General features: G+C 55.2%; 1 protein-coding gene across 1 annotated transcript in view; it reads right to left on the bottom strand.

Annotated features, from left to right (window-relative positions):
* NTRK3 (neurotrophic receptor tyrosine kinase 3) overlaps nucleotides 1-25253 on the bottom strand; it is a 538866-nt gene that overhangs the window by 370110 nt on the left and 143503 nt on the right. Inside the window, exon 3 of the mRNA XM_042988103.1 lies at nucleotides 8925-9187. Coding sequence (XP_042844037.1) covers nucleotides 8925-9172 — 248 coding nt within the window. The 5' untranslated portion in view covers nucleotides 9173-9187. The remainder of the gene's footprint in view (nucleotides 1-8924; nucleotides 9188-25253) is intronic.

The following is a 25253-nucleotide window of genomic DNA, read 5'->3' as shown; positions in this document are numbered from 1 at the left end:
TGGGCAGGAACTACGTCCCGTTCATTCATCTCCATTACCCCTGTGCAAACGTGCCGATCCCTCCCGCTGCTGCTGCAGAGACAGACCAGAGGGGAAGAGCAGTGACTTCCATCCACCCAGGGCACTCTCCCAGCCACATCCCGGGGAGCTCAGGCCCAGGAGACTCCCGTGGCTGGGCTGCAGTTACGGTGAAGGCAGGACCAGCTCTGCAGAGAGAAGCCCCGCCTCAGGGACAGGCGACCTCCCTGCTCATCCCTGGCTCAAGAAAGGGTCTGAAAGCCAGGTCTGCCAGCCAGCGCACATCTCACCAGGCTAGAGCCACATCCCCAGCTCAGGCTGGTGCTGGCCTTCACCAGCCTCCTACCGTCTCATGCGCAGCACTGCCCTCTGGTGGCCACCAGGGTCTACACGTAGCTGAACTTGGCAAGCAGGAAGCCAAAGGCTTTAGAGCTTGTTTACGAAGACCTCAGACGTGATGTGCACAGCGAACAGAAGACATGCGCTTGTGCCTGCGCAAAGACACCCCCAGACGCGCACACACAGCCTAGTTTACCGTGGGAGGCAGCAAGGTTAGGACAGCGAGTCTAAGATTGCTCCCTTCATTTTCTCTCTTTGCAAGAGACTAGGGGCTCCTTTCCCTTCCTCTGGAAGAGCCCAAATCCCTCAGCCCCACAGCAGCCGCTAGCAGAGGGTGGGGAAGGAAAGCCACACCAGCTGGGGAGGCAGGGCCCCACGCCAGGACTCACTAGGTGACTGAGCCAAGCCCATCCACCTCCCTTGAGCCCCACGTTCCTCCTTGGTAAAACTGGGTTGGACCCCAGTTATTTCCAAACCCCTTTCCAGATCAGGTGATTTATGGTTCAAAGTCTTAATCTTCTTCCTAACTCAAAAATACCCCCAGACATCTAGAAATAGAAACAATCCACATGGCACCCCACTGTTTAGACAGCCCATGAAGCACGTTACCACATCGATCTGACCATGACCCCATGAGGGAGACAGGCAGGAGTACCCCAACTCCCAGAAAGAAAAACCAAGGCCAGGGAGGTTCTGTGATGCGGTGAGCCCTCCAGCCAAGCAGCAGCAAAACAGGGTGTTTCCACAAAGGCAGGCCCTGCGGTCTCAGCAGGACTCCCGCCGTCTCCACGGGGACAGCTGTAGCCATCCTCCCTGCGTCCAGCTCATCCCCGTGGAGAGGCAGACGGAGCTTCCGTGAGCAATGGGGCACAGCGCAGGCGACAGGAAGGGTGGAGGAGAGGAAAGCCGGCTGGTCTGAGGAGGCAGCAAGAGAAGAGCCATGAAATCAGGGAAGACGCTCTCCACACGAGCTCCCAGCTCTAGCTGCTCGGCACTGTAGACATCCCCCTTCTGCTCCACGTCCATCAGCAGTCTTGAAACCCCGAAGCTCTACCTGCGAGAAGCCCCCTTGCCCTCCACTCTCTCACCCGAGCTCTCTCAGGCGACGGGCAGTCAGGGACACGATCCTGCTGACCACACCTCAGCCCAGAGCGGAGCTGGCGGGGACCCAGCCGTCGCCTTCCTGAATCCCCGCCGGACTCAGCCGGCACCCGGTCTCCTGGGGGAGCTGACCTGACCTAAGGCCAAGACACCACAGGGTGGTTAAGGAGGCCTGGGAAGAGGGCTTGGCTGAGACACCGCCCTGGGGGAAGGTGCTGCGGAGAGCGGGTCATGGAGGCAAGCCCCCAGGCCTCCCCGACTTGAGACTGCCTGTCTGTGACCCCATCAGCCAGTGCTGCCAGGCCAGCCCCATCCCCATCATCTCATTCGCCTTCCCCTCTGACCACACCACCAGGGCAGTTGGCATCCACAGACCCGGAATGTTACAAAATAGACGACCCTTCTAGGCCTTCATGTCGACCCTCTTTTTAATTCTTAACGGAGTACGATGGTCATGTATTCACGAATGACTATACAAATGTGTGTGTCTACCAACGTATACTAGCCCAAGAGTCCAGACACTACAGCTTGACGTTAAATGTCAGCCCACTCTGTGCAAAATTAAGCAAGTCAAATTCGATATCTAGGCTCGTACTGCACCTGTAAAATGGGATTAATATTAACTAACAGTACCTCTCTCCTAGGGTTCATGTGAGATCGTAATGAACTATTGCTTCCAAAGTGCTTGAAACAAGGTCTACAACACAGGAAGCACTCGGTACAAGTTAACTGTTGTTATATATTGACAACTTTCTCTTTGCTGGGCGTGATACAGGGCACTGCCCCTCAGAGCACTGCTAAGAAGTAGTTACCGCTATGCTCAACTTACAGATAAGGCAACAGAGGCCCAGAAGAGGTAAGGGGCTTGTCCAAACCTAGGGAGAGGCCAGGCCCCGAGGATCAGCTGGGGAAACCCAGCCACCGTGTTCCTCGCCATGCTTGATGATTCTGAGGAAGGAATCCCAAATCTCCTACCACCCAGACCAGGCACACTGTTGGTGGGACAAGGCAGATGGAAGGAGGGCCGGGGGACAGAGGTGAGGCTGGAGAGAAAGGATGGGCTCTCCAGCCCTGCACGTAAACAGAGCAGAGCAGAAAGCCTCACCAAGTGAATCTGTAATTGGCGAGGGCCGCAGGCTACGAGGAGCCGTGTGGCTGCCAGCCTCGCCTAGTTGCTGCCTCTGGGGACCCCGGATTTGGAAACATCGCCCCAGAGGGAGACACAGTCATGGGCAAAGCTCTGGCTTTGACAGAGCAGAAGAGGGTGACGCCTGCCCCAGCACCTGAGAGAGGGACCCTCCAGTAACCCGGGGCCACAGGCAAGTCGTTGGCTCTGTCAGGGCCTCTCGCGGTCCCCTTGGGCAGAAACATGAGGGAGGGGACGCCTGCAGCCGTTCCTTCCCGCCATGAGTTCTGGTGAGCCCTGCACAAGATTAAGGATCCTCATGGGGATTCCCAGGGCTCCAGTGGGCACTGAGCTTCTGTTATGACTTCAGTGAAGTCCTCATCCTTGGTGATCCAACCCATCAAACAGGAGCAGCAAACATGCCTGGTCTCCAGGAGTATGTGTTTCCCAAAGTGAAGGCGAGTGAGGCTCATGGGATAACAGACAACTTGAGTGGCTGACAGCCACCACCAGATCTGGTGGGGGGCGGGGGGGGGGGGCAAATGCAGCCTCCACTCAGGCCACACCTAGACCCATCTTCCAGGACTCTCAGCTGTCCTCCAATCCCTCACAGATGGACTGTTTCCAGAATGCTGCCCCCCCCCCCCCGTGGGAGAAAGAACTTTCTGGATGAAAATGGAGCCACAGGATGTCTAGCCAAAGGACCACCGCCAGAGAGAAGAGTCCATGGAACTCAGAGAGAAGAAGTCATGACTGGAGCACCACAGAAGGAGTCACGAGACTTCTACAGCTTTCCTTTTGGGAGACATGCAACTCAACCCTTTTCTTTATTTTGTTGATCGGTAAAATGGGACTGCTTATGATCCCTGCTTATGCGCTTCAAGTAGCTGTGGCCAAAATAAACCCAACCACTGTAAACTAGAAAGCATAAGAGAAATGCTGAGGTGTTCAGGAGGTAAAGAATTTGCTAGACAGAAACAAAAGGCAGGACCTGATGGGTACCAGGAGATAGTCTTTTGAGACCCAGCCTGGCCCTCCAGTGGTCCAGGGCTGAGATTCTCCTCTGCCACCCAGCCTGACCCCTCCTCTCATTTTCCCTGCTCCCCTGCCAATCAACCCACCCCTCCCCTGGAACAGAGCCAAGAGGGAGAGTCTGGGCTTCAGGGTCACCTGTCCTACCGTCTACCCACCTCCCTCCCAAACCCAGGCTCTTCTAAGCCTTTTAGATTATGGACACACCAAGGTTTTTTGATTACACATGCTTTAGCAACAAAAATTTTATCTTGTGACCCCAGAAAGCTCCTATTTATTAAATCATATGCTTGTGTATCTTCAGTCCATATGCTAAATATTGAACATTCCTTGTTTTAGACAAGAATAACTTGGAAGTTCTAGCATGTTCCTCTCACATCCAGAGGAGGTCTCTGCTGGGGCAATGACTGGAAGCTTTGCAGAGGGAGGTCTCCTTCTTGCCTTGAGCGCAGAGTAGAGAACAGACAGCCATGAAGCCGGGTGTCTGGGCTCTCAGAGGCTGCAGGCCCCGGTACATTGCTAAGTGTGGCATTTGGTCTGGGCAGTTGAGTCCAAACCGTGTGGCTCTTTCTGGGTGAGCCAGAGTTCTCTAGAAGTAGGAAGGGAAGGAAGAAGGAAGGGGAAAACGGCCAATGGCCAGAGAGCAATCAGCCCTGCCCTCTTCTGGGGTGCATCATAAAGGTCAGCCACCAACCCCAAAGACGGTGCCCTTAGAAGTGGCCTCACAGAGCCTTGTAGGGGTGTTCCTTGGGCTAGCATGGCAGATGTCCAAGATGGAAGGGGCACCGCCCCATGGCCTCAATTCAGAGCTGAATTTATAGGCTCAGAAAGGCTATAGCACCTCCTAATGCTCACAGTGGGTTAGGGGCACGACCAGTGGTAGGACTCATGGTGACTCACCCCTTTCTCTAAGTCTACCTTCCCTCTGGCCACCTGGAGGCCCCGAAGGGAGGCCAGAGACCATGCCTGTGATCCCAGTATAAACCAAGGGACGGAGTCCAGTGGCAGGAGAGATGCCACAATACTGGCAAAGGTCATCCCGAGAGAAGGTCACGGCCCACCCACACTCCCACTTAAGAGTCAGCTAGGGCGAGGGCTCCCCCATTACACTCAGAGAGGAAGAGAAGGCAGCAGACAGGGACAGGCGGGGCAAGGACAGACAGCATCCCAGGGGAGCAGACATCAGGCCCCTCCCTTCTTCACAGCCTCAAGCGCCACTCCAGCTAGGCAGGACCCTGAGCTGCCTCCTAGGCCCCAGGCTCAGCCCTCCAGGGACCAGTCCCCAAAGGCTCTCAACGCTAGGGTCAGGTTGGGCCGGTGTTACCCAAAACCACCACATGCTCAGGTCCCCCTGGAGCTGTAGAGATGATACCCTGAGCCCCAGACTGTGCCAGGAAAGACTCACTTGGGCTTGTGGGGGCTGAAGACTCTGTCTCCAAGCAAAATCCCAGGACCTCTGGAGTCCAGGGTCCCCAGTTTTCATCCCAGAAGTGCCCCACTCCCCAGAGCTGCCACCACTCCCCCTTCCAAATCTCACCACAAAGGCCTCCGGATTGAGCCCACCTCCCTCAGGCCTAGCCTAACTCCCAAGAGCCTGGCTGAGCTCCATGATGCCCTTGGGGCCTGGCTCACACCCCTGCCTGCATCCCAGCTCTCAAGGGTAATTGTCAAGGCTGGCTCTTCCCTTGATCCTTAGAAAGGCTAAGTATCAAGGAGTCAATACAGCAGCCAAAGCCCAAAAGATCCTTCACCCAGCCAGGCAAGGGCCTGCAGGGAAGACCAGGGACACAGAAGGACCTGAGAGCTGCAAACACCAGCCATCCTGGGGTGGCTCCTGCAGAGACCCAGTTGGTGGCTCAGAGTCCCAGCTAAGAAAGAGCTCATGGTATTCCCAAGGCGGGGTAGCCAGTCCCAGGAACTCTGGGCCCTGTGAGCCATCTCCTCCCCTTTGATCTTCAGACAGTCAAAGAAGACACCATTCAGATCCAACCCCAGGCAGGCTTGACCTAGACAGTGGGCCCACCTCCCAGCCACCGCCCTCTGCCTTTGTGACGTCAGAGCCTGGTGGGGCCAGAGCGCAGCAGGGCAGTGCGTGGACCCTTCTAGGTAAGGTTACTGTGTGCCTTGGGCTCCAGAGGGACTGGCCTCCTAAACAGAAAGAGGCCAAGGGAGAGGGCCCTTGGGGAGGAGCGGAGGGGAGACCCACACTTCTGCCCTGATGCCTTATGGCGGCTTCCCTCCTGATACCAACGGGACAGCCCCCTGCTCCATCAGAGGCACCCTCAGCCAGCCTCCGATGGGTACACAACAGCCAAGCCACACACGACCCTGAGAGAAAGACCACGAGGCACCTCTCAACTGTCTTAAAATTTACGTATCGTCAGTTAAGCACTGAGGAAAGGACCTTAGAACTCTACGGTCCCACAACATCTGTGGAAGCCAGCCCCCCCAGTTCCCGTAGCTAGGCCTGATGTCGAAATCTGGCTACACCCCAGCCTCTTCTTCATCCCCCAGAGTCTGCCCAAGCTGCACCCCTAAGCATCCACCAGCAAGAGCTTCAGGCTAGTAGAAGACTGCAGGACCCCTCAACTCTGCATCTCTGATAGCGCCAGAAATCGGAAGATCACGCTTTCCTCCGGCCAAGCCCCGGCTTCAACGCAAGCCCCCTTGCCAGGTCATGCTGAAGTCGGGCCTCCTGCCCTGCAGTGAGAGCTTCTGTCTGCCCTTAAGGCCCTCCTCCCAGCCTGCTTCCACAGGCTTCCAGGCAGAACTGGGGCCTCGGCTTTGGTGTTGGACGGACAGAGATCCAAGCCTGGCTCTCCACTGGGGCTACGTGCCCCCAAACATTACTCTCCCACCCTGAGCTTCCATTCCCTCGGGTAAAACAGGACACGGTGACATCTGCTTCCCAGGCTGAGCACGATTCCCCCTGCCTCCCTCCACTGATCTCTGCCTCTGGGCTAGAAGACGAGGCCCTTCCCCGAGTTCAGTCAATACCAGCCATAGATGTAACAGGGCACTGGGGAAAAGATGGGGTGAGGAAGGGTCATCAGACCCATGACCTCTGACCTGCCTCTCTCCCACCTGCCACTCCACACAGTTCCTGTGGGAATCCGGTTCCCTGGCTCTTAGGTGTTGGGGTGGATTTAAAGAGAGGAGTCCCATCTGCAGAGTCCCAAAGCAAGGATGGGGACACACACACAGTCTCCCAATACACTCCCTGCTCACCGTCCTCCTGTATGTCCCACTGGAGTCCTCCAACACCCAAGGGGACAAGAGACTGCCCCATCCCCACCCATCACCCACCTTTCCAGCACCTCTGTCTCGGAACCACTGCCTGGAAACAGAAGCCAACTCTCCTCGATCAAACTGCTTCCCCAAGCATCGCTTTCAGAGGAGCGCTGAAAACCTCTGCCTGGCTACAGAGAGCCTACGTGATTGTGGCCATCCCTGCCTCCCTCTGGCTTCCTACAGATACACATATCCTGGAAGCAGAGAACAAGCTGAATAAGGCTCCCCAGCTCCCAGAGACCCACACCAGGCCCCCTTCTCTCCCACCCTTGGCCCACTAATCCCCCCTGGAAATCCCTAGATCCCACTCCTGAGCCCCTGGACCCACTGCTATGCTCTCCCCACCCCAGCCCCCACAGCCTGATGGTGCACTTCCCAGCTGGAGTTTCCCTGACGATCCCGCTCCAGACCCTCCTCCAGGCATCCTCCCGGATGCTGGAATGCTGTGGCCTGCAGGGCAGGAGACGAAGAGTTGGGTCCATCCTGTTTAGCCCCTGCCCCCCTCCAACCCCTCCCACCTTGGCTGTTTGTCTTATTATCCCAGGCCCACCCGCTGAAGGTAGTGAGGACGTGAGCGGCAGAGCGAAGATGTGGGTCAAGCTGGTCTCCTGGGCCAGGAGTCAGAGACATCTCCTGGGCCATACATTTCCTCAAACTGTTAGTGGCAAGAACACGAGCACACTCTCCATGAAACCAAAAGGGCTGGCGGGCTTTCTTGGGAGAGCAGGACTGCAATTCCTCCCGGCCTGGCCGCCCCATCTCTGAGGCAAAGGGAGGGTTGCCGCCTGGGAGAGCAGCACCAATGGCAGACTTAGCAGGTCTTGAGTCCACCCCAAACGTCTTCCTGAGACCCCAGCCAAGACTTCAGTGTGAATCCCTCTTGGCTTCCTACTCACTTTGAGGGACCCCAAGGGGTGTGGACCTCGGGAGGGGGATAAGAGAGCTATGCCCTGGGCAACCCCAGTGCGTCCACACCCATCTCTGGATGTCAAAATGGGGGGGGGGTCACCTGGCCCTGAGGTCAGTGGAAGAAAAGATGGCCAGCTTCCCCGGACCCTGAGCTCTTCTTTCCCGGGGCTCACAGTTCTATCCCCGACCCCTACCCAAGGTTGGGGGGAGGGGGACGGGTGGGAAATACGGGCCACCATATCTCACTCAGATGGGGCAGAACCAAACAAAACGCCGATCCGAGTTGGATTTTCCCCAAAAAACGCATCTGCAAGATCATATAACCCCCATCCCCAAGACACGCCAGTCCCCTCTGCTCCGTTCTCCATCCTGACTCGGAATTACCGGAGCAGTCATCAAAGCTCACAAGGACGGGATCTGTAGGCGCCCAGATGCAGATGAGGGTGGGAAAGGCGGGGGGTGTCTCGGAAATGCCCAAAATGGGGTTGGAGAGGGCGGGCGAGAGGGAAAGGGAAGAGGTAGGCGTCCATGACGGCCACGACATGTCCAAAGTCTCCCCGCGAGCAGCCAGCTCCCAACTTGTTTACTTGTCAGCGTGCTTTGCGGTTTCCAAAAGGAAATAGTTAAACATCTCGGCTGGATCGCGAACAGTCCCTGTCACCTTCCCTACCGGCTAAGCGCCGCCGCTGTCACTGCCGCCGGCTCTGCCGGGAATCGAACCTCGTCTACTTTATTCCACTCGAGCGTGGCCAAACTGTTGCTATTCAGTGGGGGGCAAAGAACTCGACGAGCCACAGCGGGTGGGGGCGGGGGCGGGAGCTGGGCCCCCGCAAGCCCTCGGCCGGCTGGGGTCCCCTCCGAGGAGAGGCACACACGCAAGCCCCGGCTCACGCGGGCCGGGGCCGGATCACCTGGACTCCGCCGCCCGAAAGCATCTCCCGAGCCACGGCGAGCCTGACGCGCGCCCGGCAGACGGCGGGCAGCAGCGAGCTGGGGCGGGCGGGCGGAGGGCCGGCTCCCGGCCGAGAGCGGGCGGGCGGGCGGGCTGGCGTGGGGGAGACGCGGAGCGAGAGGGGAGGCGGGCTGGGGAAGCTGCCGCCCGACTTACATGGAAGTGATATTCCTTGAGATGTCTGTGATGTTGATGCTGGCGTTCCCATTGCTGTTCCCTGAATCCTGCCCTTCCAGGAGGGGGAAGAGGTTCCCATCGTCCGGCCGCCGGCAATTGATCTCAGTCTTGCTGCAGACACAATTTGCAGGGCAAGCCAGCACGGAGCCCACATAGTCCAGCCAGACGCTTCCCAGCAAGAAAATCCGCCAGAAACTACACTTGGCTGGGCAAAGAGAGACATCCATCTCCGATCGCGGCTTCTAAAAAAGAGGAGGAGGAGAGGAGAGGGGGGTGGGGTGGGGGGAGTGGGGAGAGCTGGGGGGGAAGGAAACAAAGACGGCGAGGGAGGGGGGAAGGGGGAGGGGGGGCCTCTGCCTTTGAAACGCCGTGCGATCAGATGCAAAATCCTTCAGCGTCTGAAACCATCGCGGCCGCCGCCGCCGCCGCCGCCGCCGCCGCCGCCGCCGGGTGGGAGCCGCGGGGAGCGCCTAGTGGCGCGGTCTGCCTGGCATGGTGGCCGGCTCGGCGCTCGCCGGCTCGCCGGGTCCGGGGGCTCGGGAAGCGAGCCGCGCTCTCCGACTCCGAGACTTTGCAGGGTTGCAACAGACGGTGGGGAGGCAAAAAAGAAAAAGAAGGGAAAAAAAAGAAAAGGAAAAATATGGTGCTAAAGTCACCAAGTCCCACCTACTGGGCAGAATTAAAACGGACACACCTGCAAAACACACACACACACATACACTCACGCAGACACACACCCGGAGCCCGGGGGAAGGAGGAGGAGGAGGAGGAGGATGCAGTCGGAGCTGCAGCAGCCGCCGCGAATGGCTCGTCGCGCGCCTGCAGAAATGTACAAGTGCTCAGAGCCTTACGAAACGCACGGGTTATCGGAGCGTCTTCCTCGGCTCCCTCCCTCTCTTCCCCTCCCTCCTCCCCTCCCTCCTCGCGGCCTCCTCCCCCCCGCCCCGGCTGGGAGCGGCAGGAGAGCGGAATCTCCCCCCTCCCTCCTCTCCCCCTCCCCTTCCCCACACCCCACTCTCTCCCCGCCCGTCCTCTCCCCTCCTCCCTCCCCACCCACCCACCCACTCTCCGGCTCGCGGCTCGCGGCTCTCGCCCGCACCGCCACCCGCAGCCGCGCGGCCGCCTGCCCGTTCCACGCCTCGCGGCCGGGCGCCGGCTCGCCGCGGCCAAGGGGAAACCAAGACGGAAGGGAAAAAGTTGCAGTTGGGATTGAGAGGGTCTGGGCTGGGGAGGGGGAGTCAGCGAGCTGGCTTGCGCGACGCCGAAAGGCGCTCTCCTTTCCACTTTTTGGCCCTCGCGCTGCCCGGTGTTTTGCTGCAATCCGGACCGCGAGAGGAAGTGAAATGGACGCGGCCGAGGTGACCGGGGAGTGCTCCCGAGTCTGGGTGGGGGGCACAGGCCCGAAAACGGCGACGGGGGAGGGGGGTTCGGGAGCGCACTGGAACCGCAGAGAAGCACCCAGAGCCAGGGACGGGGGGCCGCGGACGCGCGGTTCTCCGTCTAAATGACACTTATTTCCGTGATCGAGAGTCTGGGAGCTGGGCTCGGCTGGGAGGGGACTGAGGGGCACGGGAGGGGCTGGTGCCCCCACCCCGCACCCTCTGCGCCTTCTTGGCGGTGGGCTTTGCGTTCGGCGTTGGGAGGGGAGGGATGGAACCAGCGCCCCAAGGACTGCGCTAGGGAGCCGAGGTGGCCCCGGGCGAGTCGTGCGTGGGAGAGAAACGGCCGGGGAAATTGAGATGCAAGGGGCATTTTTTGGCAAGCAGACCAGCACCGTCAGAGGCCGGCTTCTTGGGCTCGGCTCTCGGGTGCGCTGCTCTGGCTGCCCGGTGAGGGGGCGGGCGGGCTGCTTTCTCCGGATTCGGGGGCGCAGAACCTCCCTTCTTCCCTCCCACACAAGCACCCCTTCCTGGTAGGGGCGCAAAGCAGGTGCAGCCTTTGACGCGAGCTCGGATCTCATCGGAGAAGAGAAGGGTCCCCGCTTTTTTGCCTGGGTAGGGCTTTTTCTTTTTCTTTTTTTAATAAAACGTCAAAATGCCAAATGTGAGCTGTTTGCTGAGAAAACCAGAGCATTCGCTGTGGGAAAGGAAAAGAAAGGGTTAGGGAAGTCCGAGCAGGCAAACACACTACAGCATTCACACGCAGAAGAAAGCTGGGCTCTCCTCCCCGATCTTGGATGAGGGCAGGCGACGAGGCGAATACGCTGAATTCAACTGCATCCAGCATCTGAAAGGCTTCTCCCCCACCCCCCTATGGATTCCGATGCAGGTCAGGCAACTTGCAGGCAAGATGGGGGAAGGGGGTATGCGGGTGCCACCCGCCCACCCCAGGCGCAACCACAGACAGACCAGGCGCCTGCGAGTGGCACTGTCGCTGTGAGTAAACTTGGGAAGAAAAAAAAAAAAAAAAAAAAAGGAAAGAAAGGAACATGTCTATAAAAGGCAGTTTTCCCGACTTCCCCTTATATTCTGCGATCCCTCAGCCTTGGTGAGACTTTTACCCCCTTGTTGCCATTATGGCCTGTCCCCAGACTGGCATTTTGCCCTCCCACCAGCAGGAGGGGACAGAGAGTGGAGACCTCCTTAGTCTGACAAACCAGTTCCTACTGGTCCTAGGCCAACCCCCTGATACCCTCTGTCCGCTGGGAACCACCCTGCCCTGAAAGTCCCGTTCTGGAAGAGGCCTGAGAATACCTGAAAGCCTGGGAAACTGAGGCAGAGTCAAAGTTTGGCCTCAGGAGGTAGCAGGTGGCAACAGAGAACCTTCCTCAGACCACCCCAGGGGAGAGTCCAAAAAGCAGGGAACGACAAAGGGATTGCGCCCAACAGTACTTTTCCAGGCTGAAACTGAAATGGTTGTACCTAAACAATGCCCGGCACACTTTTTGGGGGGAGAGAGAGAACCGATTCTTACCATCTCCAGCAGAGAAGGGGAGGTGCCCGTAAGTCAGAACAAATAAAAAAAAAAAAACTTTTAAAACCCCTTTGGAGATAATAAAAATGCAGGCTGTGAAGCTAGGGGCCCTGATGGAACAAGAAGCCTTTCATCCTAACAGTAAAATGGGATTAAGATGGGATGTTCTGTTTATGCTAGAGCCCTGGGCCTGAGCAGGAAGTGGCAGCTTAAAAGGAAGGAGGCCCTTTTTAAAGCAGATAGACTAGGAATGGAGAGAACAGAGTTCCAGTTCTGACCACTGGCAAATCACCTAAGCCTCTGGGCCTCAGCTTTCCTGTCTGTAGAATGACTAGGTTGGACCTCGCTATCCAAAGCGTAGCCCTCTGGCCAGCAGCGTCTGCATCTCCTGGAAGTTCTTCAAATGAGACATCTAAGGCCCCCACCCCAGACCTACTAAACCAGAATATCCATTTTAACCAGCTCCCCAGGAGATTGAGAAGCACGTTGCAGTTTGAAAAGTACCAAGATGACTCCCAAAATACCTTCCAGCTTGAATATCCTCTGGTTCTACGTGGACCTGAATATTATTCAATTAGGGTGAAAAAAAAAAAAAAACAAAAACGAGTATATTAGGTGCAGGGACCTTGTTAAGTACAAACTTAGGAAGTTTCACCATAAGTACAAGAAGGTGCTCACTTCACCCAGGGATGTAATACACTCTTGCTTCAACACTTCTTAACCCCTGAGATACACCAGATTTAGTTGAAAAAGCAGGAGAAAGCGTCCATTGTAGACACCCTCCTCTTCGTCAACAGGGATCCAGAGCATTTGGGGTGTCTCCTTGGTAAAAACGTCCTGGTTGACAAGGAATAATGCCTGACACATAGTGATTCTAAGTCTGCAGCCATCACTGGGTCCCAGAGAGATCAGGACCCAGCTCAGCATCCTGCCAATCAGGATAAACCTTTCCACCTCTTCCTGCCAGCTGCAGTCTTAGAAATGAGGAAACTTAGCACTATAGCCCCAGCTGACCCATCAGAGGCAAGAGGAGGCAAAGTTTTTTTTAACAGAAAGTAAAGCTTTAGATGGGGCGCCTGGATGGCCCAGCCAGTTGAGCAAATGACTCTTGATTTCAGCTCAGATCATGATCCCAGGGTTGTGGGATCGAGCCCCATGTGGGGCTCTGTGCTGAGCATGAAGCCTGCTTAAGATTCTCTCTCTTTCCCTCTCTGTACCTCTCCCCCGCTCACGCTTGCTCATGCTCTCTCTATATAAAATGAAAAGAAATGTTTTGGAAAGTTTTAGAAACCCTTTACAGTGGAGCAGCTGCCTTCTGGTAGTAAGGGTTTGGATAAGGTGGGAACCCCTGATTTGGATGTAGCCCCCCATCAAGCCAGAGGGGAGGCCACCCCCTGGAGCACAGCAGTCCAACCTCTGTGCCATCCAGAGAAAACTGAACACCTGTCTCATCCCAAAGGGCATGTTCCAGCTGTGTGAGCACCTGAGATTCCTCCTTGACTATTTTGTTTGTAAGGTATCCCCAAAGCCGAAATCCCTTGCCTTCTAGGCAAGGAGGAAGGGAGTAAAGACTCAGCAGGCATACAAACATTAAGACGCTGACCCAGGAGTCACCACCTCCCAGTACCTCCCCCCCCCCCAACCTCTGCTGGCCCACTCTTCACATGTCTGCCTTTCCAAACCCAAACCCAGCCACATCCGCTTTTCCCGTGAACCCACACTCCTAAGGCAGGGACCATGTCACAGGGATGCAGGCCAGACCCCAGGCACTTTGGATTCACCCACCATGCCCTACTCCTGTGGTGTCAGCCTAAATCCAGAAGCTGTGCTGCCAGACTTTCCAGTCTGAGAAGAAACAGGGCCTCCTGCCCAAACTCTGAGCTGGGAAAAGAAATGTACTGGTAGTGACTAGGAGAGCACCAGAGGAGACGGAGGGAAAACCATGCCCTGAAGAACCTGCTGTTCCAAAAAGCTATTGGAGCTGGCCAACTTGGACTTGGGTCTGAGAAAAAAGCCTGTTTCCTGGGTGACCCAAACTCAAGATGTGAGGCGGAAAGGCACGGTTGGAGGCTGGGGACATGTAACGGTATCCAGAAGGCCAGGTGCCAAGGAGGGAGTTTTGATCATACATGGAGGGTGAAAGCCCCACTTACCACAAGATGTCAAAAGAAACCAGAGAATCTAACAACAAGATGCCCCAGCTCAGGACCCTGACTCAAATCCCAAGGTCTTGGGAATGCACCTGCCGGGAGGTTGGAGCTACCTGCCAGGGGGAACAGAGCCCGCCCCTTGCCTCTCACTCCTCAATCCTGTCCATTATTTTCTGAGGATACCCGGATTCTCCTGTGCTGCCCTGGAGGGAGTGTCTGGAGGGGGCCTGGGGTTCCTCCCTGGGGAGGCTGCCCAGGTGATTCTCTACTTCTTCTACTTACCCTGCATGAGAGATTCACAGAATCTCTGGGCTGGAAAGGACTCTCAAGGCCAAAGACCCACAGCCCTACTTGATGCAGAAATCCGCTCATGACATCTCCAAGTGCTCAGTCTATCCCTCCTTGAACACCTTCAGGGACAGGAAGCTCATACCAACCAAGGCCTCCCAGTCTGTCCACAAACAGCTTTATTCCTTGGATAGCCTTCAGTTTGAAATACTAAAACCAGCCTCCCTGAAGCATCCATCCTTGGTACTAGAGGTACACCTAGAACCCCAAGGAAAAGTCTAGTCTCATTTCTACAAGCCAGTCAGAAGGGTGCCCACCTCTCAACTCTTCTCCGAGCAAAATATCCTCGGGGCCCTCCCTATGCTTCAAAATCAGTTTTCTGATCCTTCCCCACTGTGGTCAATGGTAATACCTTCAGGTTTGTCAATGGCCCCTTTAAAGTACACTTCAAGTCTTGCAGGCTACAGGTGCTGTGACCTTGGGTACAAGACGGTAGGCAACTGTAACAAAACTAAATACGGTTTCATGTAATAGACCCAGTGAGATGACTGAGCCACCCAATAGCATTTGACCTTGGGCAAGGCACTGAACTCTCTGTGCCTCGGTCTCCCCATCCACAAAGTAGGGGTTCACAGGGCCTAATTCACAAGGTGGTTGTGAGATAATGCAGTAAGGCACCTTGAACAGTGCCTGACACACAGTAAGCATTCTGTGTGTGTTAGCTTCACTATTCCACTTTTGAGGTACCCAGAAGGCTTTCCTGCTTCCACTGGGAAGCCTCAGAACCAACCAACTATCCACCAACGGGCAAACGCCCTGGTCACCCTAAATCTCATCCCACACATGCAGGAAACAGAGCCCCCTAGCAATGCCCCCTAGCAAATTAACTGCGTGGGGCTGAGCTGTGGGGTGGTCCCCTGCAGCCTCTCTACTTCCCATGGATGTACTCAGCTGCATTCCAAGACCCCAGAGTCGCCAGCAGCCAGGGAAGGCCCCAGGCCTGAGCGCCATGTGGAACAAGGCACTGGGCACTGAGAAGTAACCCCAGGGCGCTCCCTGGTTCTCCTGCCAGGCTGTTGCTCCAGGGTTGGGGGGCAGGAGGGTTAGCTTCCCTCTGCCCAGGGGGTAGCCCCTGCTGAGTCACCACTGGCTGTGAGCAGTTGGGCTGGGCAGGAATTCAGTGCCACAGGGACTGACGCCTGTCCTGCCTAGCAGGGGGTTCCCAGCCATGTCCACTGCAGGTTCTGCAAGGAGCAGGGTAGAGGGCAGACAGTCACCCTCACCCTCTGTCAAAGACCCCTTCCTCTTAAGCCTCCTGCAGTAACTTACACACACCCCACCTACTTTGTATTGAGCAAAGGGCAGCCAGGCCAATGGCCTTCATTTGGCAGAGGAAGGAACTGAAATTGACAAGGTGGGAAGCTGAAATTGAGGGGGGAGGAAACGGAGGGGGCTGAAATTGACAAGGTGGGGCAGAACCTTCTAGGTGAATTTTTCTTCACCTACAAGGGGATGTTCTTCCTGTTACCAGCCTCTTTTTTTTTTTTTTTTACGTTTGTTTATTTTTGACAGAGAGACAGAGCATGGGGGGGGGGGGGCAGCACAGGAGACACAGAATCTGAAGCAGGTTCCAGGCTCTGAGCTGTCAGCACAGAGCCCCACCGATGGGACTCCAACTTAGGGACCTTGAGATCATGACCTGAGCCGGAGTCAGACCCTTAATGGGCTAAGCCACCCAGGCGCCCTTATTTTTTTTTATTTTTGGGGGTGGGCAGAGAGACAGGGGGACAGAGGATCCTAAGTGGGCTCTGCCTAGACAGCTGAGAGCCGGATGCGGGGTTCAAACTCAGATCATAGCCTGAGCCCAAGGCAGATGCTTAACCGACTGAGCCACCCAGGTGCCCCCCCTCCCCATTATTACCAGCTTTTAAAGTATAAGTTTCTTGAGGACAAGGACCTTGCTTGTTTTATGTACTGATTTGCCAACCCCTTAAACACAGCTGATAAGTAACAGATGCCTTATACATGTTTGTTAAGCAAAACCCTGTAGTTTGAAACCTTTCAACACATCATAAATAAGGGCTCAGTGTCAGTCTATTAAGCACCAACAGGGCTAGGACCTGTCCCTGCTGTTCACTCTGTTCTCCCCGGGGCCTACCTCAGTGTCCCCGCAAGAGTGGGCATCACACATTTTGGAGGTGATTTAATGTGCCTTTTTGCTGCCTAAAACCCCACGCATGTCCCTAAGAGAAGTTTGGGACAGAATTGGGGTGCCTTGAGCTGACTACCTCCTCCACACCCCAGAGTTATACTTGCTGCTGTAAACTTGTCCCTGGCAGAGCAATTATCAAGGGGCTTCGAGAACAGAGAGATAAGTAGCTCCTTATCTCAGTTCCACAGTCAGGAGAAGGTTGGGAACAGCAGTTTCCAAGGCAATGCCAGACCACCTGGGCTCTCATGAGCTCTTCACACCCAGCAGAGCAGGGGGCTGAGCCCAGGCCCACCAGCCCCATTACTGTGGCCTCTGTCCTGCAGAAACCCAAGCCCTCTTCCCTACCTCTTGGGGCCCAACTACATACTCTAGTCCTTCCCGGCCAATCCAGCCACGCTATTCAGCCCCTAGTCTCCTGTTAGGCCTTCACTACCTCCCACGCTGCTCTTTTCTCCACCTGTTTCTCAGCAAAACAGCCAGGATCACACCTTACCCTGCCCTGGCTCAAACACCAGCTTCCAGATTCAGCTCTGAACGAATTTGTTCATTTAGTGTCAAAAACCTATCGGGCTGTGTCACCTTGGGCACGCTGCTTGACTTCTCTGATTCTCCACATCCTCCTCTGCCACATGGGGGACCAGTGATCGCGAGTATCCAAGAAGAGGTTATATGTAAAAATGCCTCGTGGATATGGAACACTCCACAAATGACAGCTACTGGTTCCTTCTAACCAGGCAGTGGACACCAGGACCTTTGCACATTCCATCAGCATTTCACACCTGATCTGCCTGCAATTATCAACCACCGGTTGGTCTCAAGAGTTAAGGGAATGCCAAGGCAATGCTTTCTGTCCACACCTCTCATTATGGTCTCTCTTTGGAGGAGCAGCTAAAGCATGTGCGTTAGTTCCAGGCAAATCTGGTCCAGATGTTAGCTCCAGCACCTACTGGCCGGATGCCTGGGCACATCCTGTCACCTTGCTGAGCCTCCTCCATCCTCACCTGAAAAATGTAGCTATGTCATTTCCCTTCTTTTCCTCTATATTCTCCTTTAGGGGCCCCACCCTTTCCCAGATGGTTCAGCCCCCATAGTAGGGTGCTCTTAAATTCTGCCCTCTCTGCTTGCTGGAAACCATCCTGACTTCCATTTCTGAAAGCAGCACAGACCTCCAGGAGATCAGAAGGCTAGAGAGGTGATGCCCCGAAGTCCTCGGGCTCAGAGAGGAAGACATTGCCCACATACCTGGGACTCAAAGAAAGAAATTACCAAATTGGCTCCAGTTCCCTCTGGTGCTGACGGTTGCTGGGAACCACGCATGCACACACATTTAAGTAGGTATCAAGAGCAAGTGGAAAACCACAAAAAAAAAAAAAAAGTCTCATTTGCTGAGACACAAGTGTGGGAATTGGGGAAGCATTATGTTGGGGGGAAGGGACATGAGGAGCCATGCTCGCCTTTGGAATGAAGAGACAGCTCCTTCCCACAGGCTTGCTGCCGTCCTCCACCCCCTCCCCAGCCCACAGCACCAGCTGCACTGCCTGGGAACCGGGGGAACAAAAGCCTAGCCCAGGGAGTTCTGGGCTGGGGGGGCGGGGGGCGCGACAGGGGATGAAGTGGGGGCGGGGTAAAACTAGCCCCAGTGAGCCCCAGCCAGACCCCCTGAGAGCCCTGGGGTAAGGGCGTCGAGTGTGGAGGGGGTCCCAGAGACCTAGCCTGGACACAAACCCTGGGTCCCTCCAACTGGTGTAAGGCAAATGACCCCCAAAAGGCAGGGACATCGGGATGCCCCCTTCATCACGTCAAATTCGAGAACTACCCTCGGGACCCCAAAAGAGAGAGCCCCAGGAGCCCAGCCCTGTGGATGGATGGCTGTGACCCTTTCCCAGTGTGCCTTGGAGGCCGTGCTTCCAGTGACCAGCTCTGTGCTCCCCTCGCCCAGGGCTGGGCAGTACTTCTGCAGAACATTGTCTGAAGGATCCGTCCCCTTTCTTGCAGAGCTCGTGGCCGTGCCCAGGCTCGAGGTCCCCACTGTGCTTAGGTGTAGCAGGGACCTTCCAGGGGCTGCCCCCACATACTGTGAGGGCCATGGTGGGTCATCTCCTGCAATCCTGGAGTCCCAGGGATGAAGCGGAGCAGAATGAGGACAAGAGAAGGAATGACAAAGGCAACCACGATGTATTGACCTCTACGTGTATCATTCTTCTACACCCTTCGTATGCACGATTTCACAGAATCCTCACAAATGCCCTGTTTTGTAGAGGAAGAAACAGAACCAGAGAGGTCACGTTACTTGTGCAAGGTTGCCCAGCTGGTACGCAGCAGTAAGAGGCAGGTGTTAAACCCCAACCACTGCGCCCACCGCACGGAACCACTTCTTGCGTGTGAGTGCCCAGTAGTGAGGCAGGAAGGAAAGGGGGAGGAAAGAGGACAAGCCTACCCTTTTGCATCCCTACAGCCCTCTGCCAGGGGTTTTCTCCTTGTAATAGGGAAGAGAGGGAGAGTGGGAGGACTCCATTGTGATCACTGGGCCAGTCTCGGCTTTGTTGGGGGGCAGGATTAGTCTGCAACCTTCCCTGTGGGTGGGTTTCACCCAGCAGCCAACTACCCCTTCCCAAGACAAGATCACTCTCCCAGCCTTCTCCCCCACTCCAGCGAGGGGTAGGAGTTCTAGAGGTGGGCCCTGGGCACAGCGGCTGCCTTGAATGTCCTACCCGAGCGTCTGTAATAAACAAATCAATAATTAAGAGAGGATGCACATTAGCCTTTGAACAGGTTCCAGAGAGAGTTTATTTTTGATCTTACATGAGGTGAACAAGTGTGTGTTCAAAGCCTGGGGGAGGGCGTGGGCAGTGACAGAGAGATGAGGCTTGGAGGGGTGGGCAAGACCAGCCACCCCACCTGTAGCAGGAACCTCCAGGGGGCTGGGCTGTGCAGGTAAGCACGGGGGAGCTGGGGAGCCGCAGGCAGGTGGGCAGACACTTGGGGGAGTGCCCAAGGATGGGGTAGGGGCTGAGGGTGTGTGTGTGTGTGTGTGCCTGTGTGTGTTGAAGGTAACTGCTGGCCCTGAGCACATGAGGCTGCTTAATTAGAAGCAAGGGTTGGGGAGAATCTCCATTCTCTTGTGCCAGATTGAGTTAGAAGCCACGCTTGTAATCTGTTAGCTCTGATCGGAAGATTACAGAATAGAACATTTTAAATATCAGCCCCAGTTCCTGACTCCCACTGTTCTCTCCCTTCGCCCCCTGCTGGCCAAGGTAGCCAGTTCACTTTCCCTTCCAACTTCTGAGTCCACTGGAACTTTCCAGTTCTGGAACTTTAGGAAGAAGAAAGATGATATTAAATTGTCTTTCTATGAGATCAGTTTATCATGAACCCCACTTCCTCCCTCCACACACACACACAAAATAACACACACACACACCACAGCACATTTTACAATTCTAGAATGCTAACACTTGAATGACCCTTGGAGATCAACCAGTCCAACGTTCCCCACACTTCTCCACCCAGAACCCTCAGGCACACAGGAGAATGAATCTCCCTATGGATGGGGAGGGAAGACAGGGAGGCGGGAGAGGGGTTGAAGTGGGCATCAAATTTCTTTGAAGTCTTGGGGCTCCTGGGTGGCTCAGTCGGTTAAGCATCCGACTTCAGCTCAGGTCATGATCTCAACAGTCTGTGAGTTCGAGCCCCGCATTGGGCTCTGTGCTGACGGCTCAGAGCCTGGAGCCTGCTTTGGATTCTGTGTCTCCCTCTCTCTCTGACCCTCCCCCATTCATGCTCTGTCTCTCTCTGTCTCAAAAATAAATAAACATTAAAAAAAATAAAAAAAATTTCTTTGAAGTCTCACATTTCTTTTTTTTTTTTTTTAGTTTTTTAATGTTTATTTTTGAGAGAGAGAGAGAGAGACACACACAGAATCTGAAGCAGGCTCCAGGCTCCGAGCTGTCAGCACAGAGCCTGACATGAGGCTCAAACCCACAAACAGTGAGATCATGACCTGAGCCACCCAGGCACCCCTCCATGGAAACATTTTAAAACGTTAGTTCATGCCAGAACACGCATGGCCATAGCATACAGTAGGAGGATACACTCACATACATTTTAAAAATGAAATGTGAGGGGCGCCTGGGTGGCTCAGTGGGTTAAGCATCCAACTTTGGCTCAGGTCATGATCTCGCGGTTTGTGGATTTAAGCCCCGCGTCGGGCTCTGTGCTGACAGCTCGGGGCCTGGAGCCTGCGTGGATTCTGTGTCTCCCTCTCTCTCTGCCCCTCTCCTGCTCACGCTCTGTCTCTCTCTCAAAACTAAACATTTTAAAAATTAAAAAAATAAAATAAATAATAAAATGTCTCCGTGGAGCACAGTGGGTGCTCCTGGAAGATGCACGCTCTACTCATTATCCCTGCCCTCAAAGCCCCCTGATTGACACAAAGCCCTCCGTGGAAACCTACGCGTTAAGAAGCTCGCATACTGTCCAAACCCCTCCTCCCCCACCCCTGCCATTTTATAGGTAGAAAAATCAGGCCCACGATGACTGTTATGTCCCCAGGGCCACACAACTAGTTAGGAGCAGAGCCCAAGGCTTCTCTTCTAAGGCATTCTTTCATTGACAACACAGAACCAACGCAGATTCTGGCTGGAGACCCCAGAACCTCATGCCCCAAACACAGCTGGCCCCTCCTGAACCACATGCCTCTCTCCAAACGTAAAGCTACCTTTTTAGCACAACAGCATTTTATGACAGATTTTTTATGACATCGTCTCTCTAAACATCCCTGTCTGAGGAACACAAAATTCTCGGACACAAACTCACTCAGGCCTTATGATAATCTCCCAGAATTCAGCAGAGTACAGCAACTTTGGGTGTTTATTGGATTCCTATTCATCCTGCCTCTTTTGCAGAATGGATTTGCAAATAAATATGATGACCTCTCCATTATACAGATGGGAATAATGTGACTTTCTCAAGGTCAGATGATAGATTTGGGGCAGTGATGTGGACAGGATTTCAAGCTGATGTTACACAGTCTAAAAAGTCATGATTTACCCACCTGGCCTTGCTGGGTGGTTATAGCAGCTGGGCTGGGCTGGACTGAGCTGAGCTGGGCTGGGCTGGGGCTGATCTCAGCTGAATCTGGGCTAGACTGAGCTGGGCTGGGGCTGGGTCTGGGCTGGGCTGGGCTGGACAGAGCTAGACTGGGCTGGGCTGGGCTGGGCTGGACTGAGCTAGACTGGGCTGGGCTGGGCTGGGCTGGGCTGGAGCTGGCCTGGGGTTGGGCCGGGCTGGGCTGGATTGGGCTAGACTGGGCTGGGCTGGGCTGGATTGGGCTAGACTGGGCTGGGCTGGGCTGGGCTGGATTGGGCTAGACTAGGCTGCGCTGGGGCTGGGCTGGGGCTCGGCTCGGATGGGCAGAAGCTCTGACTGCCTCCTGCTGAGGTCAAGAGCTGCAAACTTGAAAAGCTTCTAAAAATACCAAGCACGTTTCTTACATGGGGGGGCTGATTCAGCTGACCTTTCCTAAGGATGACCAATTTGCTGACTCTGTGCTGGGGAGGGGGGCGGGCAGTGGGCAGAAAGGCCTCCTATTTCTCTCCAACTGACTCTTGGGCTGAAGTGGGAGCAGGATGGGAATATCCCCTCACGCCCAGCATCCCTCACTTCTAATGTATCCACTAAGCATGAAAAAGAACTTGGAGCATCCCAGAGACTCACCAAAGGGCAAGCATCAGGTTAGGCAAGATTGTGGAGAAGCCAGATTTGGTCTCTGGTCTCACACAGCTCATGGTCTGCCGGCCCAGCTAAGGAAGAGAGCAGACTGTTACCCTGCCACATAGCAAACAGCAGGACCTTTCGAGGAAGAGGCTAACTTTGATTAAGGAGAGCTGTCTTTCACTTATTTTTATGTACATTTGACATCCTTTATCAGCTGCTGTAGGAATAAGACCCTGTCATCAAGTCTGGGGCCACCCAGGTCTCATTCTTCTTACCTGTAAAATGGGCAGAGTGAAAATGGGGATTTCACAAACTCCTCCCGGCTGGGCCCCCCATACTGGCCGGCACCTGCCTGAAGCGAGGGCTCTCTTGCCAAATCTTGAGGTTCTGTGGGACCGCTCCCAAGTGTAGTTACCTTCACTGACTCTATTAGAGCTAGCCTTGGTCCCAGCCCCTGGAAGGAGAAGGGAGAAAGGGGGAAGTTGCCCTTGGTGGGATTTCTCTGCCTAAGGCTCCTGGTAGGAGATCCTCCCTCTTTTATTTCTGGCAGAGATAACCCCTGGCAAGCCTATATCTCATCCTGGCAGCCGGGCATTCTGGGGAGAAGATTCTAGTCCCCACTTGTCTGATAGCTCATGGGTTCTGCCCCAGAACTGATGTGGGCCAGGGGGACAGATACATGCGGGAATCACAGCACACACTGGCTCTTCCCCACACAGCGCTGGCCTAAACTGACCCCCTCAGCCCCAGCCTGTCATCTTCCCTGGCTTCAGGGAGACAGTCTTCCAAAGACAGACCTGGAGCCTTGCTAGGACAGGATGCTGTCCACCCAAGGATGGAAATGAACGCTGACAGCTCCTGATTTATGCCCTTGTTATCCTGTAAGGGAGACAGGGAGGCAGTTTAAAAGGCCAGCAGCATTCTGAGAAGCATAGCAAGAAACCCCATGCCACCTGGAGCTGCCCACTGGCTCCCCGGACAAAGAAACCTTCCTCCCGGAAGGGCCAAAAGCCAACCCGGACAGGGAGAGGAGGGCAGGAAGGGTGCTCCACAGTGCCTTTGGGTGCAGGTGCTGGGATACCCCCGACCTCCAGGGGAGGCCTTTCAATTCACCTTTGCAGGTGAAAAGCCAACACGCAGAGGTTAAGCCTGAAGTTACACAGTGAGGAGGCCAGGAGCAGACTTGCATTTGTCTGACCTCAGAGGCCGCCTCTTAAACAACTAGAGATCAGTGGAGTCCAGTCGGGGGTAGGGATGGGAGGATGGGGCCCTGCTGTCAGAAGGAGGGGCAGGTGGAAGGAAATGGAGGCTGTAGGAGAAGCACTCGGGGAGAAAGGAGCAGGCAGAGGAGCTGCGGGAGGTGCCGAGAGGGCTCGGGAGACCTGTCTGCTCCAGATGCAAGGTGCCAGGTTGAACTTTCTGCTCCGTGGCTCTGGAGGAACGATCTGTGCGGGACAGACTCAAGAACAGCCCTGGCCCCCGCCTCCTCCTCCGGGTGTGGGGAGAAAGGACAAGGCTGCTCCGCTGTGGGAAGGCTGGTCCAAACTCCTCGTTAAAGAATAAAAAGGAAAAGACAGCAAGGGGTGGAAGGCACATGGTGAGGGCTGACGTTTTATCAAAAGATTCCTGCTTTAAAACTTTCCGTAGATCCCCACTGCCTGCAGGACTCCAGTCCAGGCTCCGTCATACAGTATGCAGCACTTCCAAGGACCTGGCCTCGGCTCCCTTCCCACCTCCTGGGCCACCAGACTGCCCTGGTCCCCCACACCTGGGCTCCAGATGGCACGGTCTCACCTGGCCCCACCCACCCTTACCCATCTCTGCACTTTTGCACCTTTGATCCCCACAGCCTCTGCCTGTCAAAATCCTGCCTTGGTTTCGAAACCCTGGACATCCTACCGCCTTAACAAGCCTCCCCAAGTTCTCCTACTAACCTCTCTGCCCCTGCACGTTCAGAGTGTACCAGCCCAGCGTCTATGACAGCATCGATCAGAGCCTTCCATGGCTCAGAGATCTGCCTCCCTCCCAGAACTCGAGGTTCCTTAAAACCAGAGCTTACTGTGTTTGCATGGAGCTCAGCACCTGTGCTGATCTAATGCACACTGAATTAAACTAGAAAATTAAGCCAGAAAATAATGCTTCTTTCTTTCCTTTCCCCCCACCTTCCATCTCGGAAGAACCTTTCTTTGGGTCCCAGAGACAAAACTTGCAAACTGACTAGTGTGGTCTTTGAATAGAGTTCTAAGCTCAAAGCAGGTGGGGCCACGTCCCTTTGTCTGGCTCTTTGTGTGAAGCTGGAGTTTGTGCTTCCATGGAAGGCGCCTCAGCGATGTGAGATCCCATGATCATTGGGAAACTGGTCTCACATTCCCACAGGGCCTTCGGGACAACTTGAAAGGAAGTCAAAATATCTGAGAACTGAACCAGCAACCACAATGATTTCCTTGCTCCAAGGAAAGTCATGTACTAAGCCCAATGTCAACAGTGCCCATCCCAGAAGAATGGGGTTTTGCAAGAACAAGACCCAGGCACCCAGGCCACATGGCCACAGGGTTCGCTGATGCCCCTGCAAGCCCAGCCCCAGTATGGAGGACTCTGGCTCTGTTCCTCCTCCCTCGAGCAGCAGATGGCCCGAGGTACCAGTTCCCAGTATGGGATGAACAGAGGGGAAAACCAAGCTGATTTCAAGATTCGTTAGACATCCCAAAGAAATAATGGATGCCAAAGGAGAAAGGGGAGGGCAGACCTAGACCGCATGGGACACTACCCTCAGCTCCTGAGTTCTGGGGAGATTTCAAGCGGCGCTGAACATGGGGACAGAGCATCGCTCCTCAACGTCTGCCCCAAGCTGTCCTTCAGCGAATCACACTGGCTGAGGGCTGACAGCAGGGCTGGCCAGGCGGCAGGGGAAGAGAGGGACGGGTGCAGATTCCAGCTCTAAGGTAACCCACTTGCCCTGCTTGGCCCAGGACTTTTCAGGTTTTAGCACAGAACATCCTTCATCCCAGGAATGCCTCCATCAAGGACAAA

The sequence above is a fragment of the Panthera tigris genome, chromosome B3 (assembly GCF_018350195.1).
Source record: "Panthera tigris isolate Pti1 chromosome B3, P.tigris_Pti1_mat1.1, whole genome shotgun sequence".
In the NCBI taxonomy this organism is placed as follows: Eukaryota; Metazoa; Chordata; class Mammalia; order Carnivora; family Felidae; genus Panthera; species Panthera tigris.
The sequence above is the reverse complement of the archived record's forward strand: the minus strand, read 5'-3'. Positions and strand labels throughout refer to the sequence as shown.